The sequence below is a fragment of the Hirundo rustica genome, chromosome 1 (genome assembly GCF_015227805.2).
Source record: "Hirundo rustica isolate bHirRus1 chromosome 1, bHirRus1.pri.v3, whole genome shotgun sequence".
In the NCBI taxonomy this organism is placed as follows: domain Eukaryota; kingdom Metazoa; phylum Chordata; class Aves; order Passeriformes; family Hirundinidae; genus Hirundo; species Hirundo rustica.
In genome coordinates, this window is record NC_053450.1 from 35,341,691 (window position 1) to 35,361,639 (window position 19,949).

Genomic DNA, 19,949 nt, shown 5'->3' on the forward strand with positions numbered 1-19,949 from the left:
GGTTTGAATTAATAAGTACCTCCTACATTTTCCAACAATTCATTGAGCTTAGCTCCTGTTTCTTTGAACCTCTTGTTCTCACTGAAGGCCATGCTGACGTGCTTTAAAAGCATACAAATAACTGCTGCTGTGACTTGCTACACAATATATTCTGTTCTGTAATACACATTTCAGTTCATGAATGCCTGAGAAAAAGTGGTAATGAAGAGCTAAATCTCTGGTACTACTACTTGTTTTTCCATTTCTTTCTTCATGATGCACAAGATCTGATTCCTTGGCACTTTGCCAAGAGCATCCGAGGCTGGAGCTAGGTCTAACTAAAATTGAAGTTTAGAGCATCCCTAAGGAGATGCTCAGAACTGGGCTGCGGCCAACCTCATACATTATGTGGTTTTAACTTTGTTACTTTATTAAGGAAATGGAGTTCAGATTTATCACTTACTTCGCATCAATAGCGTGTGACCACCTGTTCTGTCCCAGCTCCTCACTACGATGGGAGAAACTCCACTGGGTGACTCCTGGAGTTTATTGCCCAGGCAATATAAAACCAGTAGGTTTTCTCTAAAGTTCTCCAATTTAAATGGAGGGATATGATTGATGTCTCAGCTGAGGCACCGGAGAAGGAGGACTGAGAGGCATCGGCAAAGATGCAAAATGGAAGAACACACATTACACATGGAATGGACGTTGGGCACAAGCTATTTCTATAGGCAGCACTTCCTCCCGAAGAGACCAGAGGGCAAGAAACACAGGTGGAGACATTGATGTAATACGGTCTGGAGCCTGAAGACACACTGGTCATGGGAGAACACTTTGAAAAAAGCTCCACGTGGGATTAGGACAGGCTGGAGGGCCTCGGCTGAGGAAGGTAAACAGGGAAAGCGCACGGCCATGGCGCTGAAGAGGTTGGGAAGATCAGCTAGTGGAGTCGAAAAGAGTAGAAAAGGGCAGTTGTTGTCTCCACGCACACAGGGGGAAAGCAGGGGAGAGGAGCCCGGGCCAGACCGCGGGAGCGGTCCCGGCAGCGCGGAGCCGGGCCCGGGACGTGCAGGCGGCGCTGCCAGGGCAGGAGGAGCGGAGCGCTCCCTGCCCCGGCCGGTGCTCCGGGGCGGCTCTGGCGGCTGTCCCGGCCTTCCCCGCCACCCCTGGGGCCTTTCTGCCCCTCTCCCGCCGGCGGGGTCCCTGGCAGCTCCGGTGCCAGCGCTGCCGAGGGTCGCTCCGGGCGCTGGCAGCTGCTCCCCCTCTTCTCCGCGGGCTCGGCTGCGCTCCTTCCCGCTTTGAAGGGCGAGCGCTGCCCCGGCCCGGCCCGGCCCCGCCAGCGGAGCAAAGACGGGACCCGCGCAAAACACGCGCCCCGCGGAGCCTCCCGCGCCCACCCGCCGCGGTCACCCCGTGCGGGCGGGCTCGGAGGCGGCGGAGGCCAGGGGCCGGGAAGGATCGGGGCCGGAGAAGGAGATCGCCCGGGATAGCAGCCCTGGCCCCGCGCGGGTCAGGTCCCTTCCCGCGGGCCGGCCCGCGAGTGGAAAGTTTCCGCGGAGTGACCTCTCATAGTACGCGCCCGCTAGGAAATCTCATTCAAGTATTTTTGTCAATGGGGTGGGGGGGGCATCCTGCTCCCCGGCCCCCGGCCCGGCTGACGTCACTGCAGAGGCGATAAATATCTGTTGATATAATTGGACGTGAGATTTGGGGTTGCGATAGCGAAACTCGGCCCATCGCCGCTCCGACGGGCCCCCATGATTTATTCAGCAGTAGATCGGGGCACGCAATCGGGCTGTCAGGAGAGCGTCAGCTTATTAGGCAAGTTCTGCGTGATTCCAGGAGAGGGTCTAAGCTATAAAAATCCCGCGCCCCGGCTCTGATTAGTACCGAATCTGATCCCAAGTTCGCCAGGAGCCGGCTCCGAGGGAGAGCGAGAGGAAGGGACGCCGGGCACCGCCGAGTCCCGCCGCCGCCCGCCCTGCCCTACCGCCGCCACCGCCGCCCCAGGTAGGTGCGGGGCCGCGCCCGGGCGCGCAGCGGATGCGCTGCCCTGCGCTGAGCGAGGCTGAGCGCCGCGTCCCGCGGGATACGGGCAACTGTCCTGGCCGGGCAAGGAGCGGGAAGGCGGGGAACGGGCGCTCGAACCCCGCAGCTCGCGAGGAGAGCTTCCCCCCCGCAGGCACCCCAGGTTTCCCCTCGGCCCCGGGCGGGTGAAGAGGCGCGGGTCGCGAACACGCGTGCACCCTCCGCAGGGGCTCAGCCTAGCCTGGTGCCCGGGAGCCGCTCGGCGCAGTCCGGAGCCGCCCCGCGGGGCTGTTCCACGGGGCTATTCCACGGGGCTGTTCCGCGGGGCTGTTCTGCGCGGAGCGGCCGCCTCGACGGCGCGGGTGGACGGGCCGGGGTGAGCGCGGCCGGGGGTGGTGTGCGGAGCGCGGGGGGACGCGGAGGGGCGCGGAACGGAGCGTTTCAGCACCGGGACAGCGGCGGCGGGGCCGCCCCCTCCCCGGCAGCGCGTTGCCCTCCCCGCGGCCGCTGCTCGGCTTTGTAACCCAACCCCCGTCCCCCGTCTGCCCCCGCAGGTCTGGGCCCCGATCATGAAGGTCCCGCTGCTGGTCTCCACGGGAATCCTGCTGGTCGCCCTCCTGCCCTGCCAGGAGTGCAGAGCTCTCAGCAAGAGCCCGGCACCCGCCCTTGGGGCTCTGCACCAGCCAGATTTCTTACGGCAGCAGCAGCAGCAGCAGCAACAGCAGCAGCAGCAGCAGCAAACTCTGCCCGTCCTGCTCCGCATGGGAGAAGAGTATTTCCTGCGCCTGGGCAACCTTCACAAGAGACCCGCTGGCTCTTTCTCCGCCTCCTCCAGCAGCACCAGCCACCTACAGCCCGAAGCCTCCGCCAGCAACTTTTTCCGGGCGGCGGTTCAACAGCTGCAGCAGCTGCCCGAGCGCTCGCCGGGGAACCGAGAGGACGGCGAAGCCGAGGGTGAGGCCGTGGAGAGGGAGAAGCGATCCGAGGAGCCCCCTATTTCTCTGGATCTGACTTTCCACCTCCTGCGAGAAGTCTTGGAGATGGCCCGAGCCGAGCAGTTAGCGCAGCAAGCTCACAGCAACAGGAAACTGATGGAGATAATCGGGAAGTGAAACGGCCCCTCCCCGCCTTGCCAAAGAGATTCCGCAGTTAGCACAAGAATAATTACACCGTCCGATGTACCATAGTGCTGCTCTGATGTCATCTCTTTATTTTTATATAGCTTTAAACCTAGAAGGGTGTACTCCGAACAGCCTCTGTCCCTTGACTAGCATGCACAACCGTGTACCAAGTGCAGAAACACGAGTGTCGTTCGTAACCTCCCCTACCTTTATTTATTTCTCCATTTCCCAGTTATTCTAGTGCCATCGCTACGTAGGGATGTGTGAGCATTGGAAGAAATGGTGCCGAGAAGACAGAAAACTTTTCTGCTGGGGGCAGGGAGGTGGGAGGGGGAATCTCTGTAAGCTACTTTCGATCCACTTTTTTTTCCTGTAAACATTTTCACAATAAAACATCTTTTCAGCGCTCGGTCGATTTGGTTGTGTAAGAGAATGTTTAATATTTATATTTTTAATAAAAGCTGCAAAGTAAAGATGACTTGATAGACTTTCTTGCCTTAGACGCCTGAGGGCCGCTCCGCCTCCCTCCGCGCTTACCGGGGCGGGGGGCACCCGCGGCCGTGGGCACCCGGAGCCGCGGGGAGCCCTGTATCTCCCCCGGGGATGTCTCCCCCGTCTCCGCGGGCTCTCCCACGGGCGCGCCCCCGACGCCGCCGGCCCCGGACGGGGGCTGCTCCCGGGAACGGGGCGTCGAGGGCAAATCGCTGCCCCCCGGAGCTGCCGAATCCCACCTCTGCAGCCCCGCGAGGGGGCTGCCTGGCTCCTGCCGCCGTGGCCTCCTCCCGCCGGGGAGCAGCGACGATGGGAAAGCGATGAGGCGCTCCCGCATCTCTTCTGAGTTTTCGCATCCTCCCCGCACCCCAAAAGGGCGGGTTCCTCCCTGTTTCGCCTTCCCCCGTCCCGACGGCGGTGCCCAAGCGAGACCCGTCCCAGGGGCCGCTTGGGAGGCGGCAGCGGGTGTGGGGAAACTTCCCGGGAGGAGCTGAGGGAAATTTCCAGGACGACAGGGAGAAAACAGTAAATCCCTCACTCCGAAACAAATCCCAGGGAAAGAAAAGCTTCTCCAGCAGCCGGGGGCGATGCGGTGGCGGTGCTGGGCGGCGCTCGTTCCGGGCTGAGCGAGTTCCTAAGCTTCGCGCGGAGCTCGCCTGCGCAGCCCTTCAAAACTCTCGCAGGAGACATTTCCAGAGAACGTTCTCCAGGGAAAACAGATGCCAGCGAGGGTTGGTGTCACCCGGGCTGGGAGCAAGGGATGTCCAGGGCAGGGGCTGACCGCACACAGCCTGCTAACCAGTCTACACCTCCAGGTCGCCAGTCCTGCTGGGGCACAGCGCAGCCTCACGGCCCCACACAGGCCCCTGCCAAAACAGCGCACTGAGGGCCTGGCTCGGGGATTTGGGAAAGATCCACACGTAACCCTAGTGCAGAGCTTGACACCTGGTCCCCTATGGCACCAAGGGCTCCCGGCAGCCTGCCAATCTCTTAAACACTACTGAGTGTTGACATCTTTCTCCCAGTGACAAAAATCACAGAGTGCTGCCTTCAGTACAACTTGTAGAGCCTCTTTTAAGACATGAATTTGGTTTCACGTGATGGCTCAACATCTGTAGTGCACACAGAACAGGACAGTCAGCATCTGCCTTTTCTGCAGCACAGCACAGGGGCTTTGAAATAAACCTTGAGTGATAAATACCTGTGACCACCTTATTACACTCTGGTTTCATGTAAGAACATGTTCCCTTTGGTATGCACACCGATGGCTGAGAAGGCACGGACACAGGTTACAGCTGGACAGACTGGGCAGCACTTCAGCAGCTGCCCTACATACTCAGAGCTGTGTGGGGTCTTGGCAAGTGCTTTTGATATGTACATCTTCCTCGCTCCTGCCACTGGGAATCTTCCTTACAAATAATGTGTTTTTGTGAGCGTCATCTGTTGTGGTTTAGTAGGAAGAGCAAGTGCAAAGGAAGAAATGGCAGCTTCCTTCTTCCCTCCAGTGTTCAGCCTCCGCAGCCTGGGAGGCACCAGTACTGCTAGACACAACCCTGACTTGGGGCTGCCAAGGACAATGATGGTGTCACTGAAGTCACCAGCACTGACAAGCGGGGACGCAGGAGGATAGTGAGGAGAAACACTGTTTTGGCAAAGGATGCTACTAGAGAATATCATACCAGCATTTTAGCTAAGAACATTGGTGAAGTGTTTACACCTACATGGGGACGTGCCATCAAGTGAGTTACAAAACTAGCAGTGCTCAGCCTAAAGCTGTAGTGATGCTTCTTCCCCCTCGGAAGCAAGAAATCATTGGAAAACACTCTGACTACAATACATATAAGTAATCTGTCCCCACGCTCCCCTCCCTCTCAGGTCTGTCAATTCAAGGGCGTGATGTGGAGGTCAGCTGAGTGCCCTAGGAAGGAAACCTGCTCGGATGTCTCTTCCCAGGCCAGTTTCTTTGCTGACTGCAGCCAGGCTGCCTGCGCTCATGGTCCTTCCCAGGAGAAGCACACCAGAAGCCAGCCTGAGTGAGTCATCATTCATTCAGTGAGTTCAACCAGGAGAAGGAGAAGACATGACGAGCCGGCTCGTCACCCCTCTCACTGCTCACGGGAGCTTCCTCCACTCGTCCTTGAGGGCATGGTTCAGAACCAGTCTGCAAAGGAAGGAAAGGCTGATAAATGGAGGGGGAAAATATGAACTGCATTAAAATCCACAAGATTTCACAACGTGCAGGGAAACAGAATGAAGTGGGAAAGAAGGGAAAAGGCAGGAGCATGGAAATTTGGGAAGCTAAGACAAGACTTCTAACACCAAAGAAGTCAGAGAGACTTTTGCCATTATCAGTGTCTGAGGAAGGATTATGCTGGGTGAGTGTGCTGCATCTGTGCAAAGGGCTTAGTCCTGATTTGGACCTCTGGAATATTATTGCACTGAAGGTGATAAATGCCTGTTCAGAAGTGATCCTGAGCCAGCTTGGCTTGTGTAGCTGGGCCTCCAGATTGATGTGAACCAGAGCCAAATGTTATTGCCAGTGCATTGCCACTCAAAATGATACTTGTTCTGCTGTTATGAAATCTGCCTTGGAAGTGTTTTCTTTTTTTTTTTTTTTTTTTTTTTTTTTTCCCTTCAAAGTCTTCTAATATTTATTTCACTTCAGTTTAACTCAGATGAGGAACAGGAAATAAATAATACAGCGATAAAAGCTTCAGTTTACAATTCTCTTTTTTTGTGCATAGGTATCCTACACTTACAGTAGAAAAAGGAATCTGGACATGTACACCATAGCTGCTCATAAAAGGAATTTCTAAAATTAGTTGAATATTTAACAGGCCAGTGTAATAGGCAGTACTATTTTACTAGTTCCAGATCCCTTTGGCAAAGAATGAAGAATCCTTTGTGATAGTATCAGAAATCCTATTAGAGATAAAATATATTAAAATGGGTGATTTTCTAGCTAAGGAAAGCCTTGTGTCTTCATCATCAAAACCACAATTTAACTTGCAATATCCAGGGTTTTTTTGCCCTTTGTATTCTTAGATGCACACATACATTATTGTTCATTCCTAAAATTAAACCAGCCATGCTGCAAGTCTTCTTTGTGCTGGGTTTTAGCTTACTTTGGAAACCCCAGCATGATCTCAGGTGATCAATTTGATGTCAACATACTACTCAATAGAGGGCAAATTACAAAGTAGTATCCTCTGAATCCCAACATCTCAATCATTTATAGAATTGTCCTAAAAGAAAAAGTTACTAAAGCAGTGTTTCTAATAGACACATCCAGCCACAAACATTGAAGCGGGGATGCTTGTGAGGAACTGAAGCATGGGATGGATAATTTTCCTAAGCATTTCTGTAAGTACTTACTGTTAAAGTGTACTACAAGTATAAGTAAGAACTAGTGGTGCATTAAGTACAAATTGGCTGTTGGGCTTCATTCCAGTTACTATCTATTTAAGTGTCACCAACAAACAAGAGAGTATGAAGGTATGAAAAGAAATAGATCCCTGTTTCTTTATTTATATCTAATCAGGGTTCATAATGCCATTTTTATCAAGATCACTGATTGCTTTAAATTGAAACAACCCTATTAATTTCAATTAAATATTATCTGAGAAACTGCTTCACAATTTGAAATATGGACCAGTCTTCGACTTAGATTCATATTTTCAAAGCAAGGCACTCATTACAACTTACTGCAAAACCCAAACAAGAACCTTGCAAATGAGAAGAGCTTTTGCTTGCTAACTTTATAATGTGTTTTATTGAGACCACAAGCATGGTGATACACACAGGAGAAACAGCTGCCCACTTGAATGCAAAAGCCCATTTCCAGCAATGCTGGGGAGGAGGGCGGTCTCCCGGCTCACGCAGAAGTATGATAAAGAATTGGGCCCAGGGGGCCAGACCTTCAGCTGAAAGGCAGGTAGCTAATTGAGGCCTGATTATAGAAGACCTGCCTCTGAGCCCTGGAAAGTGCTGACTGCAAATCTTTCAACCTGATTACACTAAATACATGGACAGACTTTCTGAGTTATAAGGCATTTGGCACTCTCTTGATCTTGGTAGATGCAGGAGCGTAGGTGGTTTATTAGTCTTTTGTGGTGCTGAAAATTTTGCCTTTATTTTTGGAAGGGCAGTCAGAGTGCCTGGACTAGCTAAAAGTAATTTTGAAACTGGCTGTAGAGTTTTGTGCACCAAGCCCTCAGCAGTGTGTGTAAGCAGGAATAGGGCAACCCTCCTCACTTCTCACCCTTTAAAGGAATAGAACTGGCAAGAGGTTTAAAATACAATTCCTGTTTGGTGGGTTTTGTTGTTGTTGTTGTTGATTGATTGATTTTTGTTTGTTATTTGTTTGTTTTTCGTGGGTTTTTGTTTGTTTGTTTTGTTGGGGGTTGTTTGTTTGTTTGTTTTGGGTTTTTGTTTACTTTAACCCACACTGGTACCTTGCCATTTCTCTTTCTGGGCAAGGAAGGCTTCCTTTAGCACTTCCACTTGCTATTCTAACCAGCCACTATCCAAAAATTTACATTAAATCAAGATAAACTTCAAAGCAAAGAATTATCTATGAGTTTAAAGTTATGCTGAGTGTTTCATAGGATTTGAACCAATATATAAAAATAAAGAAAGCGCAATGCAATGACTTAGACTGGCAAGCTGACTGCATTACCCTGTTAACCACTGCTGCTGGTAATGCATTTCAAGAAAAACAATCTTTGTCTGCATCCCTGCCAAAACTATATTTCATAATGTGTTAACTCCTTCATATTTTGCTGCGATGACATCTTCCTGTGTCAGCAAAACAATGTTGGAACTCCAACACATTCCCACTGGGTTTGGCTGGATGAGGCATTTGCTCCCTGCGCCTCGCCGCGCTCAGCAGGCTGCTAGTCTGCAATACCTCCATGTGCCTTTCCAAGACCAATCATTTTCCATCACACCCAGCCAGGAGTGAAGCAAGCACAAAACTGACAGTAGGGCCATTACTTGGCTTCTAGGCTTGTGTTTTCACACCTGTGACACTTCACAGACACTCTGAATCATACAGTAACTGAGGTATGCTCTTTTCGTGTAAGACAAGGAACAGTCAAAAGATGCCAGCAGCCACTTTGTCCTCGTCCTGAAGTCCATTCTTCCCTTCCAACAGCAGCCCACACAACTCAGAGTTATACAGTGTGCTGGAATTGTCCAAGACAAAGACTTCAGCCGCAGTTTTTACAGAAAAAGAACTGTTTTGAACCCAGCTATGATTGTGAAAGACAGAATGCAGAAGCAGGTCACTGGAATTAAGGCATTTGACCGCTCTGTAGGTCCTTGTAATCTCATGCTGGATTATCTTGCTCTCCCTGTTACTGCAGCCTTACTCTGCTCCCAGAGGAAAGCTCAGTGCTGAGCATGGCACGGCCCTTGCCACATGCCTTTAAGACAGTCCAGATTCAACACTTCATTGTGTCTGTCCATTGCTATTAGGTAACTTGTCAAGCTTCTACCTGAGCTTTATCTTTGCCTTGGAGATCTCACGGGTAGGACTTGTTTTTCACATTACCTAGGATAACAAGTCCCAACCCTTTGGGTCCCTAAAAGTAATAAGTAATAACTAAAGTGTTTACCTCAGATTACATTAATCACATTAGGCCAATGCTGAGAGAGTGCTGAATACTTACACTTTGATTTATGTTTTCCCCTGTGGTGTTGAGTGACATCAGATGGTGCTTTCAATAAGCACCAGGAATTTTCACCAGGCCAGCTCATGAAGTGGGGAGAGAAGTACACCATGCATGACTGATGGCTGGTTTTGTTCCTCCCATAAGCAAAGTCCAGGCTGGAGTTTACATGCCAATTCTGTGGAGATGCTGAGCAGCCACAACTCCCACTGAGAAGCCATTCAGCACTCCTCAGCATCTGGCATGCTAGAATTTGCATGAATAAACACTATAGGATCTCAGAGCCTGATGAGTAGTTTCAAAGTTGCAAATGTTCAGCATCTTTCAGTATTTACTTCCTTAAGAAGGGCTCTACTTAAATCTGTATAAGGTTCTTGTAAAAGGGTGTGGAGATAAGGAAAGAGGTCAGTGGGATGATTTGTCATAACATTTTCATTTATTGGGTCCCAGCAGTTATCCTATTTATGCTGGGGAAAAGTACATAGACTAGGCCTTTTGGATATTTGAAATACAATGAAGGCTACACATTGTTTTCTGTTTTACCAGCACTAACCTCTGTAGCCTTTAGGTGCAAAGGCTGCGGTCTGTATTGACAAACTTTAGTCATCCAGAAACAAGATATCCACTCAAGCAAAGTCCATTCATCCCCTCTAATGGGAGTGATTAGAGAAATGCACAACCAGAGGGTGATTTGTCCCATCCTCAAAGAAGTGGATTGCCTTCTGGAGGCACCTGTTACTGTCTACTTACAGCAGACTGTAGAGTCTGCTGACTCTACAGAACCTCTGAGTGACTGGGTTAGACTAGAGCTGGCTTTTAAGCAATTAGACAAGAAAGAATCCAGCCAAGTACTTCAGGATATCAAAAAACTCCTTTATAGGAATTCAGAACTTTGACTGCAGCATTGTTTTACAAGATTGCAAACTTGTAAATTTCGGAAGTGGAGAGGAACGGTGAAGGGCTGAATATGGCTCCATAATCTACTTTAATGCAGATGGATGAGGTGGTTGGTTACAACCTCGATGAAGCTTTTCTGGAGCAACAATGCTAACCAGAGCAGGTTCTGCCCCTTGGGTCCTCATTCACCTCTTCCTGCTTTGCTTCTATGGTTCACTGCTCATTTGCATTGCTGCAGCTATTTGAAGGGATGTGCTAAGAGTGGGAATGTCACTGGAACGACATCATTTTTTGGTTGGTTTTTTGAGGTGAAGGAAGATATTTTTAAACCTGGATCATTTGAATGATTTGATTTCAGCACAACTCAACAAACAGCTGCCTCAGCACAAATGCCCTGTAAGTGGTGGCATCTGGGCAGCAATAAGAGGCAGGGCCATTTGGCAAAAAACCTCCTGAATCACCTTTGCTGCCAGAGGAAGAAATGGATCCACACCCTTAGAGGCACATGAACTACCCGCTGCCTTTGCTGCCTCCTCTTGATCCAGCAGGAGAGCAAGGGTGTGAATTTGTTAGAAAGTATGGGTCTTGGAGAGAGAAGCAGTGAAAATATAGGTTTCTTGCTTCCAGGGTTTCTATAACCTCAGAAAATGAGCTAGAAAATTAAATTTAATTCCCATTTTTAGCTGGTTTGTTTAGAAACAACCCCTGGTGTTGACAAGGACAGGCATGATTAAAAAATGCTAGCTGGTTGCAAAGCAATCACTGAATCTGTAGGCTATGTTTGTCTGCCTCAAATGTCAAGTGTTACACTTCTGGCACTCAACACTTCCAGGCAGCGGAAACAAAGGGAGCACAACAGGTTATTTTTAAATAGTTTAAACTTTAGTTCAAGCATTTTGTTTTCATATTTTTATGCAGTCTAGCTCCTTCAGCATAACACCTGGCAGCTGTCACAACAATATTGTTGCAAAGCTAAGAGGCTGCTTATTTTGCATGGATTTTTTTTTTTTTTTAAATCAGTAGGAATCAACAGAGCATTCTACAAAATATTTGCTACAATTACCTGCCACAGAAATATATAAGGTAGCAGACAAAATTATATTCACAGACAAACTCCATCAGACACAGATATATCACTCTCAATAGTGGTCAGTAATGAATTTTAAAAGTCCATTGGGAGGAAATGCCTATCTTCAATAGATCATCACTATATTGCAATAAACATTATATGGATAATGCTTAATGCAGAGTCTCTTACATAATGATCTCAAAGTGATAAAATATATTTCAGAGGAAAGCAGCCTAACTGGCTTATTTTGGTATAGGTTCCACACATCTCCCATGGGACATAGAGGTCCAGACACTTAAACCTGTGTTAGAAACTGCATTAGAGCATGGGGTGGGAGAACAACTTTCTTCTCAGCATTACTTGGGACAAATTAAATACAGTTCCCTTACATGTCACCTATTTTTTCATGACTCAAAGCAGAAAAGGCAAAAATAACATACTTGTGTAATGTTTGACCTATTGCTGCACCTCATTGATCCAACTTTTATTGAGAGCAATTAAATACATTTTTGCATGAAGCCTAGTCCTGCTACTATCCGGGAAAATGAAGGAAACCCAAGAGGAGAGTCTTAATAACACATGAATATCAAGGCTGCATGATCAGAACAGTCTGTCCTGCATCAATCCACATCCATCTTCATTCCTCTCAGAGTGAAGTTTTTTTGGGACCTCCTGATCAATCAGCCTTTTACCATTTCTGCTCACTTCCAGCCCTGCTGGGGAGCTGTCTAGCAAAGGAAGGATCCTAATGAGAGGCTGCAGGAGTAAGTGCTGGTCACGTAGTACATGCTGGTCACCAGTGCCAGAAAGCTACTCATCAACACCAGTTCTTCCCTTTTCCTCCTACTGCTACTTTGTCATACAAATAGATACGACTTCAGATTAGCAAGTTAAATATGAAGTAAAGACCTTCCAAGAACTTCTCCATGGCAGTAATCAATCTAATCCACTTAGCTATTAGCCTTCAGGGAGAAGCAGCAAAAATAGTAATGGTTTAATGCCCTGTCTGTCTCTGTCACGTTGTCCTTCCTTTGACTAATATGGACTTTTGTATATCAAAGCTTTTTCTTCCTCTGCGGATGGCACTTTTGGAAATCCAGTGAATGACACAGAGTGATAGTTCAGCCTGTGATTCACCCTGGAGCTCCATTCATGGGATCAGATAACAGAGCCAGCATAGCTGTGAGGTGTGTAGACATACACATCCCATGTTTGGAGGCTCATCCTGTGCTGCTCACGTTGTGAGTGACTGACTGACCTGGGCTCTTGTAAGTGTGCACGGGGTGAGAGTGGTGTATGTGAACTGTGGACACAGCACAGCTTCCTCTCTGAGTGACAAAACCAGTGGAGGTACAGGACAAAAAGCAGGATTGTCAGCTAAAGTAACCTGTTACCATTCCTTAAAGCCACTCCGTAACAGAAAAAGAAAATCTTGGCCACAGTCACAACATTTTTTCCCTCATCAGCTGTTGCTGCTACCACTTTTTCTTTGAGTGCTCATTTTTCCACGTCTCCAGTTGCCTGAATCTGCTCCTTACTGCAACCACAGCAACTGAAGCTGTTATCCAAGCTATGACTCTGCTCTAAAGCACCAAAATTGCTCAGTGAGTAGCACTGTGATTGCCCAGATGGATGTCTGTCACGTCAAATCTCACACTGTAATCTCTTTTTCCTCGTTAGCAATGCTGGCCTGCTTGCACAGCACTCAGCCAAGTGATAAGCAAGATATTAAATCAAGCTTCCTTCTGTCCATCTCACACTGTTCCCAGGTGAAATCCAAAGAAGCTGTGGTAAATTCTGCTCTTAGACTTTTGGATTCAGTCACAGTTATTGACCAGGTATTGACAGGGTGTGGAGTACAGATCGCGGTCACTGTCACCAGAGGTGAGCTTGGAACTGACCTGCATCTGGGCAGGCATCAGCTCAATTTTTTTAATAAGAAATTTACTTATTAAAAAAAAAAAAAAAAGAAATTGTGCATAAATATAAAGATGAATGTATTTTAAAAACAAATCTTTTGCCAGATGTTGAAAAGGCTCATCGCCACTAATGGGGGAAATGACAGCTATATTTTCTCAGTAAGGCATTTTGTAACAGAGTAAGTCATACAGCAAGTGTTTCATAATGAGCAAAAACCACTTCTGTGTACAGAAGTGCTGAGCCAGGAGTGCTCTGAGTGACTGATCTCTATTTCGGTCACCACCTTCAGTGGCTGAGATAGACTCAGGCAGATTTTATAGGGTGCTCTCTAAATTGAAAAGAGCAGTGAGAAATTCAGATCACTTATCCTCCAGGACGGTGAGATCCTAATTCTCTGTTCAGTCAAAGGCACGATGTCTGTGTTTGACATCTGTAGCACGGTTTGAACATTGCAGCACCTCTTGGCTGGCAGCCAGGGATAACAGGTTTTTTTAATTAGTCACCAATCTCTTACTTAATGACCTGAAGATTATTGCAAAGATGCCAGGAATATATATCACCCGAAAAGAGATATATCACCTGAAAAGAGACACAAGACTGAATCATCACTGTTTGATATGCCTGTCTCCCTATTTTCCATTTAATTTTGGCTGCAAACGCAGCCCCCCCGGTCTTTATCTCCGTTTTGAATGCGTGGTAGGGCACTGCAGGGTGCTGCCCTCCAGCCCCTCGCCTGCTCGCAAGCTTGGAAACCCTGCAAGTGGAATCATACCCTATCCAAACACTGGGGCTTTGGCCCAGTTAACTAATTACCACCAGTGGGATTTTCAATCAAATAGGTTGATTTAAGGGCATTTAAGTATTGCTCCATCTCTAATGGCTACAGGACTACCAGTGCTGCTTTCCAGAGGTGAGTGAATGGCTGCACTGGCAGTAAAAAAGCCTGGGCAGCCTCAAGGCAGAAAGATAACTAACCACATATTCCATAAGCAGATGGTTTGTGTAGTTGTGACATACATCTACCGTAAGGTGATGCAAACCAGCAACAGTTCAGCAGTGATTAAGAAATATTTTTTGTTTACATTCTATTTTCCTTTCCGAACTCCTTAAAAATGAGCAGAACGAGTGATGCTGAATGGAGGTAGAATTCAGTATTTAAATGAGTTAGTCACGGAAAGACAATGTCTAGGTGAGCCTGGCTTTGTATTAATTTCAACAGGAAAAATAATTTTGTCCAAACTGTCATTGTGGAGATCCTTTTACTAGTAATAGACTGAAAAAAAAAGAAATATCCATAAATCAGATGGTATCTATGACTCACCAGACAAACAGCAGAGCAGAATTCTTGAGGGAAAACTTCAGGTGAAGTATTTGCCACTCATACTAATTATGAGAAACTGTTGTCTGAAATCTGGTCTTAATGCATTGCCCTCACGACTCATCACTGCTGCCTCTGAATCACGCAGATAATTCTCAAAATTAAGGGAGAGGGAGGTGTTAAAAGAGGAACAATCAAGACTTTCCTGATTTCCTCTGCATGTATTGCCAAACTGAGGGGAAAAAATTTCACCTGAAGCACAAAGTCAAGATACAAAATGGAAATTTACAGGCAAAATTTGCCACCAACTGTGGCCAGAGTGGCCACAGACATAGCTGCTATCACTGAATCCCAGCTCACTAAGTCAAACTACACAGCAGAAAAGGCAGGATTTCTTAACTGCTGACTTTCTTGCATCCAGTATCTGTCCTATAGTTCAGGTACAGGCTGAACACTTTCACTCCTTCTCTCCCCACCCCAGGTGAAATTTAAGAGATGTTTAGGAAGAAGATTGAAACAGAGTTTGATTTGGGCTTCTATACCAGCTGATTCAAGGCTCTCCTACAAAAAGCTCAGCTTCATGGAGGATAGATGACTCATTTTCATTCAGCCAAACCTTGCAGATTTTTTAATGGTGCAGGAATAAACCCATCAATTTTCTACCTAAGGAAAGGTAAAATAGATATATCAAGACCTAGATTGCAAATGTCAAGTTGATTTTTGCTGCCTTAGTTCCTGGATCTTTCATTAGCGCTAAACACACTTGGTGCAGGGAGCAGAGAGCCTTTGGAGCAGCAGCTGGTGTCTTGGAAGAGAGCTACCTGGGCCATGCCTGCGGCTGATGCTAACAAACTTCTTGCTCTGCTCCGGGGGAAACTGTGGGAAGTCGGTGTCGGGTGGGCCAGGGGGAATGGAGACCCTTTCTTAGCACCATTCCTGCAAGATCCAGCTTTGCAAGGCCACCTTCTCCTGAGCAAGAAATCCCTCTTGGAACAGCTGGCTTAAAGTAGGTGCTCGTCTTCCTTACCTGAGCAGATTGGCAAAACCAAGTTTCCAATTTGGTGAAGAGAACATTTATTTGTGGGTTCTGCTGCCACGCTTGTGCAAGCGTTCCAGAGCAGTGCTGTGCTAAAATGTGGGACCATGTCTTTTATACCCTGATGGAAAAGTGGAGGTATGTGAGCGAAGAGCACAGCAGAATCTCTTGGCCTTATTTTGGTTTTCAGTGATCTTATTTTGTCCGTGTTGTCTGCATATTGACATGACAACCAATCAGCTAAAACTTGGCTAAATACTGACCTCTCTGATGTGATTTAAAGCTGTCTCGTGGAAAAAAATTTGAAGGATCACTAGCTGAAATTGAAATACTCAGCAGCAGGGCAAAGAGAACTACAGTACATGAATACAGAGAGGACTGTCCTCATGGTAATCCTGGCAGATGGCATAAGGTTGCAAGCAAGTAATAGAAAATTTTAAAACTAATGAAACAAGATTAGCATAGGCCATTCCATTAGTATTTCTCCTCCCAAACAGTTCAGTCCTGATTATATTTTATATCCTCATGGAATTAAAGCACTGTACTTGGTGGCTGCAAAGGAAAATTAGATCGGGCTACGGTCTGTGGATGATTAACTTGCATTTCCTTTCAGATTAAATGTATATGCTGGAGCCTTTTGGAGCCACAGACAGACCCTTTTCTTATGGGAAATTTGAGCAACAAATTCAGGGTCCAGTACTTCATCTTAGGTGAAATAAACTGGGCACAGACAAACCAAGACTTTCATGAACACTCACAAATTTCAATGGTTCCACCGCATGAGAGATGTCGCCGACAAAACATGATTAGGGAAAGTTGTGGGACTCCGAGATCTGTTTTTCCCGTGCACTGGAGAGGGCTGCTTGCTAATGTTTGTGTCACCTGCCACTAATACGTGGTGGCAAGGCAGTTCATTGATGCTACTCCTGCTCCCCATGCTGTATTCATTGCCTGCTGGTTGTCACCTCCAGAGGCTCAGATCCCCCCAGCTTGAGACACCAAACAGAGGCAGCAGGGCCGGGAGCAATGTCACCTCACGCTCAGCAGGCAGAGGAAGAGGTGCCAAATGTCACCTCCCGCTCAGCAGGCAGGTGGAAGAGGTGCCAAGTGAGAGGCAGCAGCTGCTGCTGAGCTCTCTCTTTCTGGAGGTGCCTCTCACTCTCCGTCAGAGGCAGAAGCAGCTCGTGGTGACCACACTGCTGACTTAGGCACTCCCTAAAGAAGGATGAAGCTGTCTAATGCAGGGTTATCTATTTTGCTCATGCTGAATGATCTTCTTTAGGCCCTTCTTGCACCAAGCAATCGGTACACCTGTGGGCTGCAACTCCTGCTGCCTTATCCCTGCTGCTGCACCCTCCCACACTCTGGAAGAAATTTATAGATGCATCAATACAATTTCTTAGAGTGAAATGACCCTTAAATAAAGTTAATGTTGGGAATTAATAGGGGAACTGCTCTCTTTTTGCTGCTGAAAAACAATGAAAACCCTATCGGTGCATTCTATTAAAAGAGCCTGAAAATAAATTATATGCCGCTGTTATGATGACAGTCACGCAGATTTGTATTATTATTATAAACATCTATACAGTTATTCAAAGTAATTATGTTATTTGGCTTTCAGGGGCTTATCACACAAAGGAACAAGGGCAGTGACTTGATCTTTCAGATGAAAGATAAAGACACATAAACTGTCTAATCAGCCACTTCTCTATGCATGGAGAATAAAACCATTTTTATGCAAAAAGAATCTGAGACCAAATGTCTTTTTCCTTCACCTCCTTTCTATTTCATTATTAAATAAATCATAAAGATGTCATCAGAGACCACATAGAAAGAGGTCTCAAAAGGTAGAAATAAGAACTTTCTCTCTATGTCTATTTTTAATTTCAAAAGGTATTCTGAATTTAAAAAAAAAAAAAAAGAAAGAGAGGGGGAAAGAAAGCATAGTGCTCTTCACATGCCTGATTTCCCAGGAGTAAAAACAACCTCTCTGCCCTTTAGTAATAATACAGCAAAATTTTGAAAACAAACACAAGTAAATGAAGATTAAACTATGATCTATGAACTTAATTGAGATTTGCATTGTCCAATGCTCTTCAAATTCAAATTACTACCAGACGGTGAATCTTTCTGGCTAATTTATGCAACTAAAGTGCAGATGATAACTTCTTCCCTCTCCCTTTTAATTTTTTTTAATAGAGAGATATCCTTCAGTCATAGTGCTGGAAGTTCTGCACATAAAAGCTGAATAATTGTAATTTTTCATAGATGCTCCACATCATGTACAGTGCTGAGAGAACAGTGAAAAAAGTGAGCAGGGAAAACCAATCATCTTTTTGTTGAAGAATAGATCAACACTGAATTTGTCTGTCATTTGAGCAAACACCCAAAGGTAACTACAGTTAGTTTGAGTCTGAGGTTTTTGGTTTTCAGTAAATAACATTAAATATCCCAGTGGTAACGTAGAATTCTCTGTAGATCAGTCATATCACACTGAAAACTGAACACACATGTGGGGCACGGATTTGGAGCTGGAAGAACTAAATAATGGATATTGTCTACCAGAAAAGGGGTTACTCCAGAAAAGATGTTATGGACTAGTTAAGGTTTAGATTACAGAGTTTGTATTTGGGACAACTTCACTTGGTAGTGAAGTTCTTAGTCCTTGATCTTGTGGATATTTCAGCTTTTAATGTGATCTAAGGAAAAAAAGCCTTTCTCTAAATTGGGTGGGATTCTTTCAAATGCTGCATTTCAGGGCCATGATTGCTACTCCATGCTCACTGTGAGCGTGGGACAGATGGCTTTGTACGCCTGTGGTGGGACCTGAAGGGAATGTGGAGTGTGCTGTGTGAGCTGGGGTGTGAGGAGACCCTTTCCACTATTTTCATGGGGACCTCTGGAGAGCGGGGCTCGAGCCGTCCACCCAAGGGAGCACAGGTGATTTGCTTGCAGTGGTAATTCTGGCAGCAAGATTATTCAGTGGATTTGTTTTCCTGACCTTAACCCCTCTGATGGCATCATTAATCTCCGACTCTTCCTCCCTATTTGTTGGACTGAACAAGCTTGGTTTTCTTCACATCTATCAAACAACAGGTTCTCCATCCTGCTGGTCATCTAAACAGCAACTGAAATACAAGCCCATATATCTGCAAGAGTAAGTGTCTCTTTTCATTCTGAACCAGGGAGATGCAATGTTTAACCATGCAGGAGTAAGCTGAAGGGTGGCATTTGTGAGGAGGAAGAAATGATTTAGGCAGCTCGTATTGTGAACTAGCATGACGTTTTTGGATGGGAAGAAAGGGAAAAAATCCTTTAAAGCTATGTAGGAACATCACCAGATACACTATTTGAACAGTTAGTTAATGGTAAAATGAAATATTTCCTACCCATGAAAGTACAAATGTATTGAATCAGATTCCAAAGACGATGTAGTATGATAAGAAATGCCAAAAGTGTTATGCAGAATGCTAACTCCTGTGAGAAAATAAGAAGAGTGCTTCACCAGTGTTGTCATTGCATGAACTAGTCATTATCACTATGTTCTGTGAAAAAGCTCTGTTTCCACAGCACTTTTCCATGATGCACTTTAATTAGAGGAAGGGAGTAAATACAGTGGTGTGAAGGACATCAGCTGGGGTTTAAAAAAATAGGGGAATATAGCATTTCAGAATGGGTTGTGTAAAACCACATGCAGGAAAAATACAAAGTTGAAATTCACATACTTGAAAATGATCACTGCCCCATGACAGCAGTCACTTCCTTTGTGACACAGACACATCTCAGCTCAGATCCTTAGATCTGACCACAGCATCATTTCATGGCATCACCCTCACTTGGTCACTCTGCTTTTTCTACTCTTCTCCACTTTTCTGCTTCTCGTGCTTTCCTATCTCTTGCTCTGTCTCCAGCCCATTGGCAATCCCATCCTCAGCTGTTTCCCCTGCTCCTTTCTCCCACGTCACCAGAACCATGAGCTACTCTTCTCGACATCCTCCTCCTCCTTCTTCCAAAATGCCAGTGTCACCTGTGATCTGGGAAAATACCAAGATGCAGCACCCCCAAACTCACATGCCAACAGGAACTGACATCTTTCATGTGTGCCTGTTTTTTGCTCCTGGTACTCAATGAAGAAAACTGGGCACCAGGCTGCTGTTGATTTTCAGACAGCTGCCCACATCAAACACAAGTTTTGTTCCTTTTCTTTTTGTTGGGGCTGAAGGATGTAGACCACACTTAGGTAAGCTCCCAGGAAATTAACCTAGCACAGAATTTGCTTACCTATGGTGAGGTTAGGCTGCCTGGTCATCAGTGTAACTGATAAGAAGAAACAGCCCCAATAAATTTCACTGTGAATTTACTTTTTACCAGCTCAGTTTGAATATACTTAAGAAGACAATGTCAAAGTAGATTCAAT

At 46.5% G+C, this 19,949-nt stretch overlaps 2 protein-coding genes and 1 long non-coding RNA gene across 7 annotated transcripts in view; 2 read left to right on the top strand and 1 right to left on the bottom strand.

Moving 5' to 3' along the window:
* Positions 1–1,681: 1,681 nt before the first annotated feature.
* Positions 1,682–3,601, top strand: CRH (corticotropin releasing hormone). Of its 2 annotated transcripts, none has more exons than XM_040084222.1 (2): positions 1,682–1,989; positions 2,562–3,601. In XM_040084222.1, exon 2 carries the CDS (start codon positions 2,577–2,579, stop codon positions 3,117–3,119), a length of 543 nt encoding a protein of 180 aa, XP_039940156.1. In that variant the 5' UTR covers positions 1,682–1,989; positions 2,562–2,576; the 3' UTR covers positions 3,120–3,601. The 2 variants fall into 2 exon arrangements, with proteins under 2 accessions (XP_039940156.1, XP_039940162.1); XM_040084228.2 differs by lacking the exon at positions 1,682–1,989 and adding an exon at positions 2,281–2,383.
* TRIM55 (tripartite motif containing 55) overlaps positions 3,583–19,949 on the bottom strand; it is a 37,265-nt gene continuing 20,898 nt past the window's right edge. For 3 of the 4 annotated variants that reach the window (XM_040084209.2, XM_040084200.2, XM_040084182.2), the window contains one exon: positions 3,583–5,781. In XM_040084209.2, coding sequence (XP_039940143.1) covers positions 5,662–5,781 — 120 coding nt within the window. In that variant the 3' untranslated portion in view covers positions 3,583–5,661. Of the gene's footprint in view, positions 5,782–18,921; positions 19,010–19,949 lie in introns of all 4 variants that reach the window. The other variant, XM_040084193.2, reaches the window with a different exon arrangement.
* LOC120762142 (uncharacterized) lies at positions 13,979–16,392 on the top strand. Its single transcript, XR_005703836.1, has 2 exons — positions 13,979–14,088; positions 14,978–16,392. It is a non-coding gene; the product is annotated as an uncharacterized LOC120762142 (long non-coding RNA).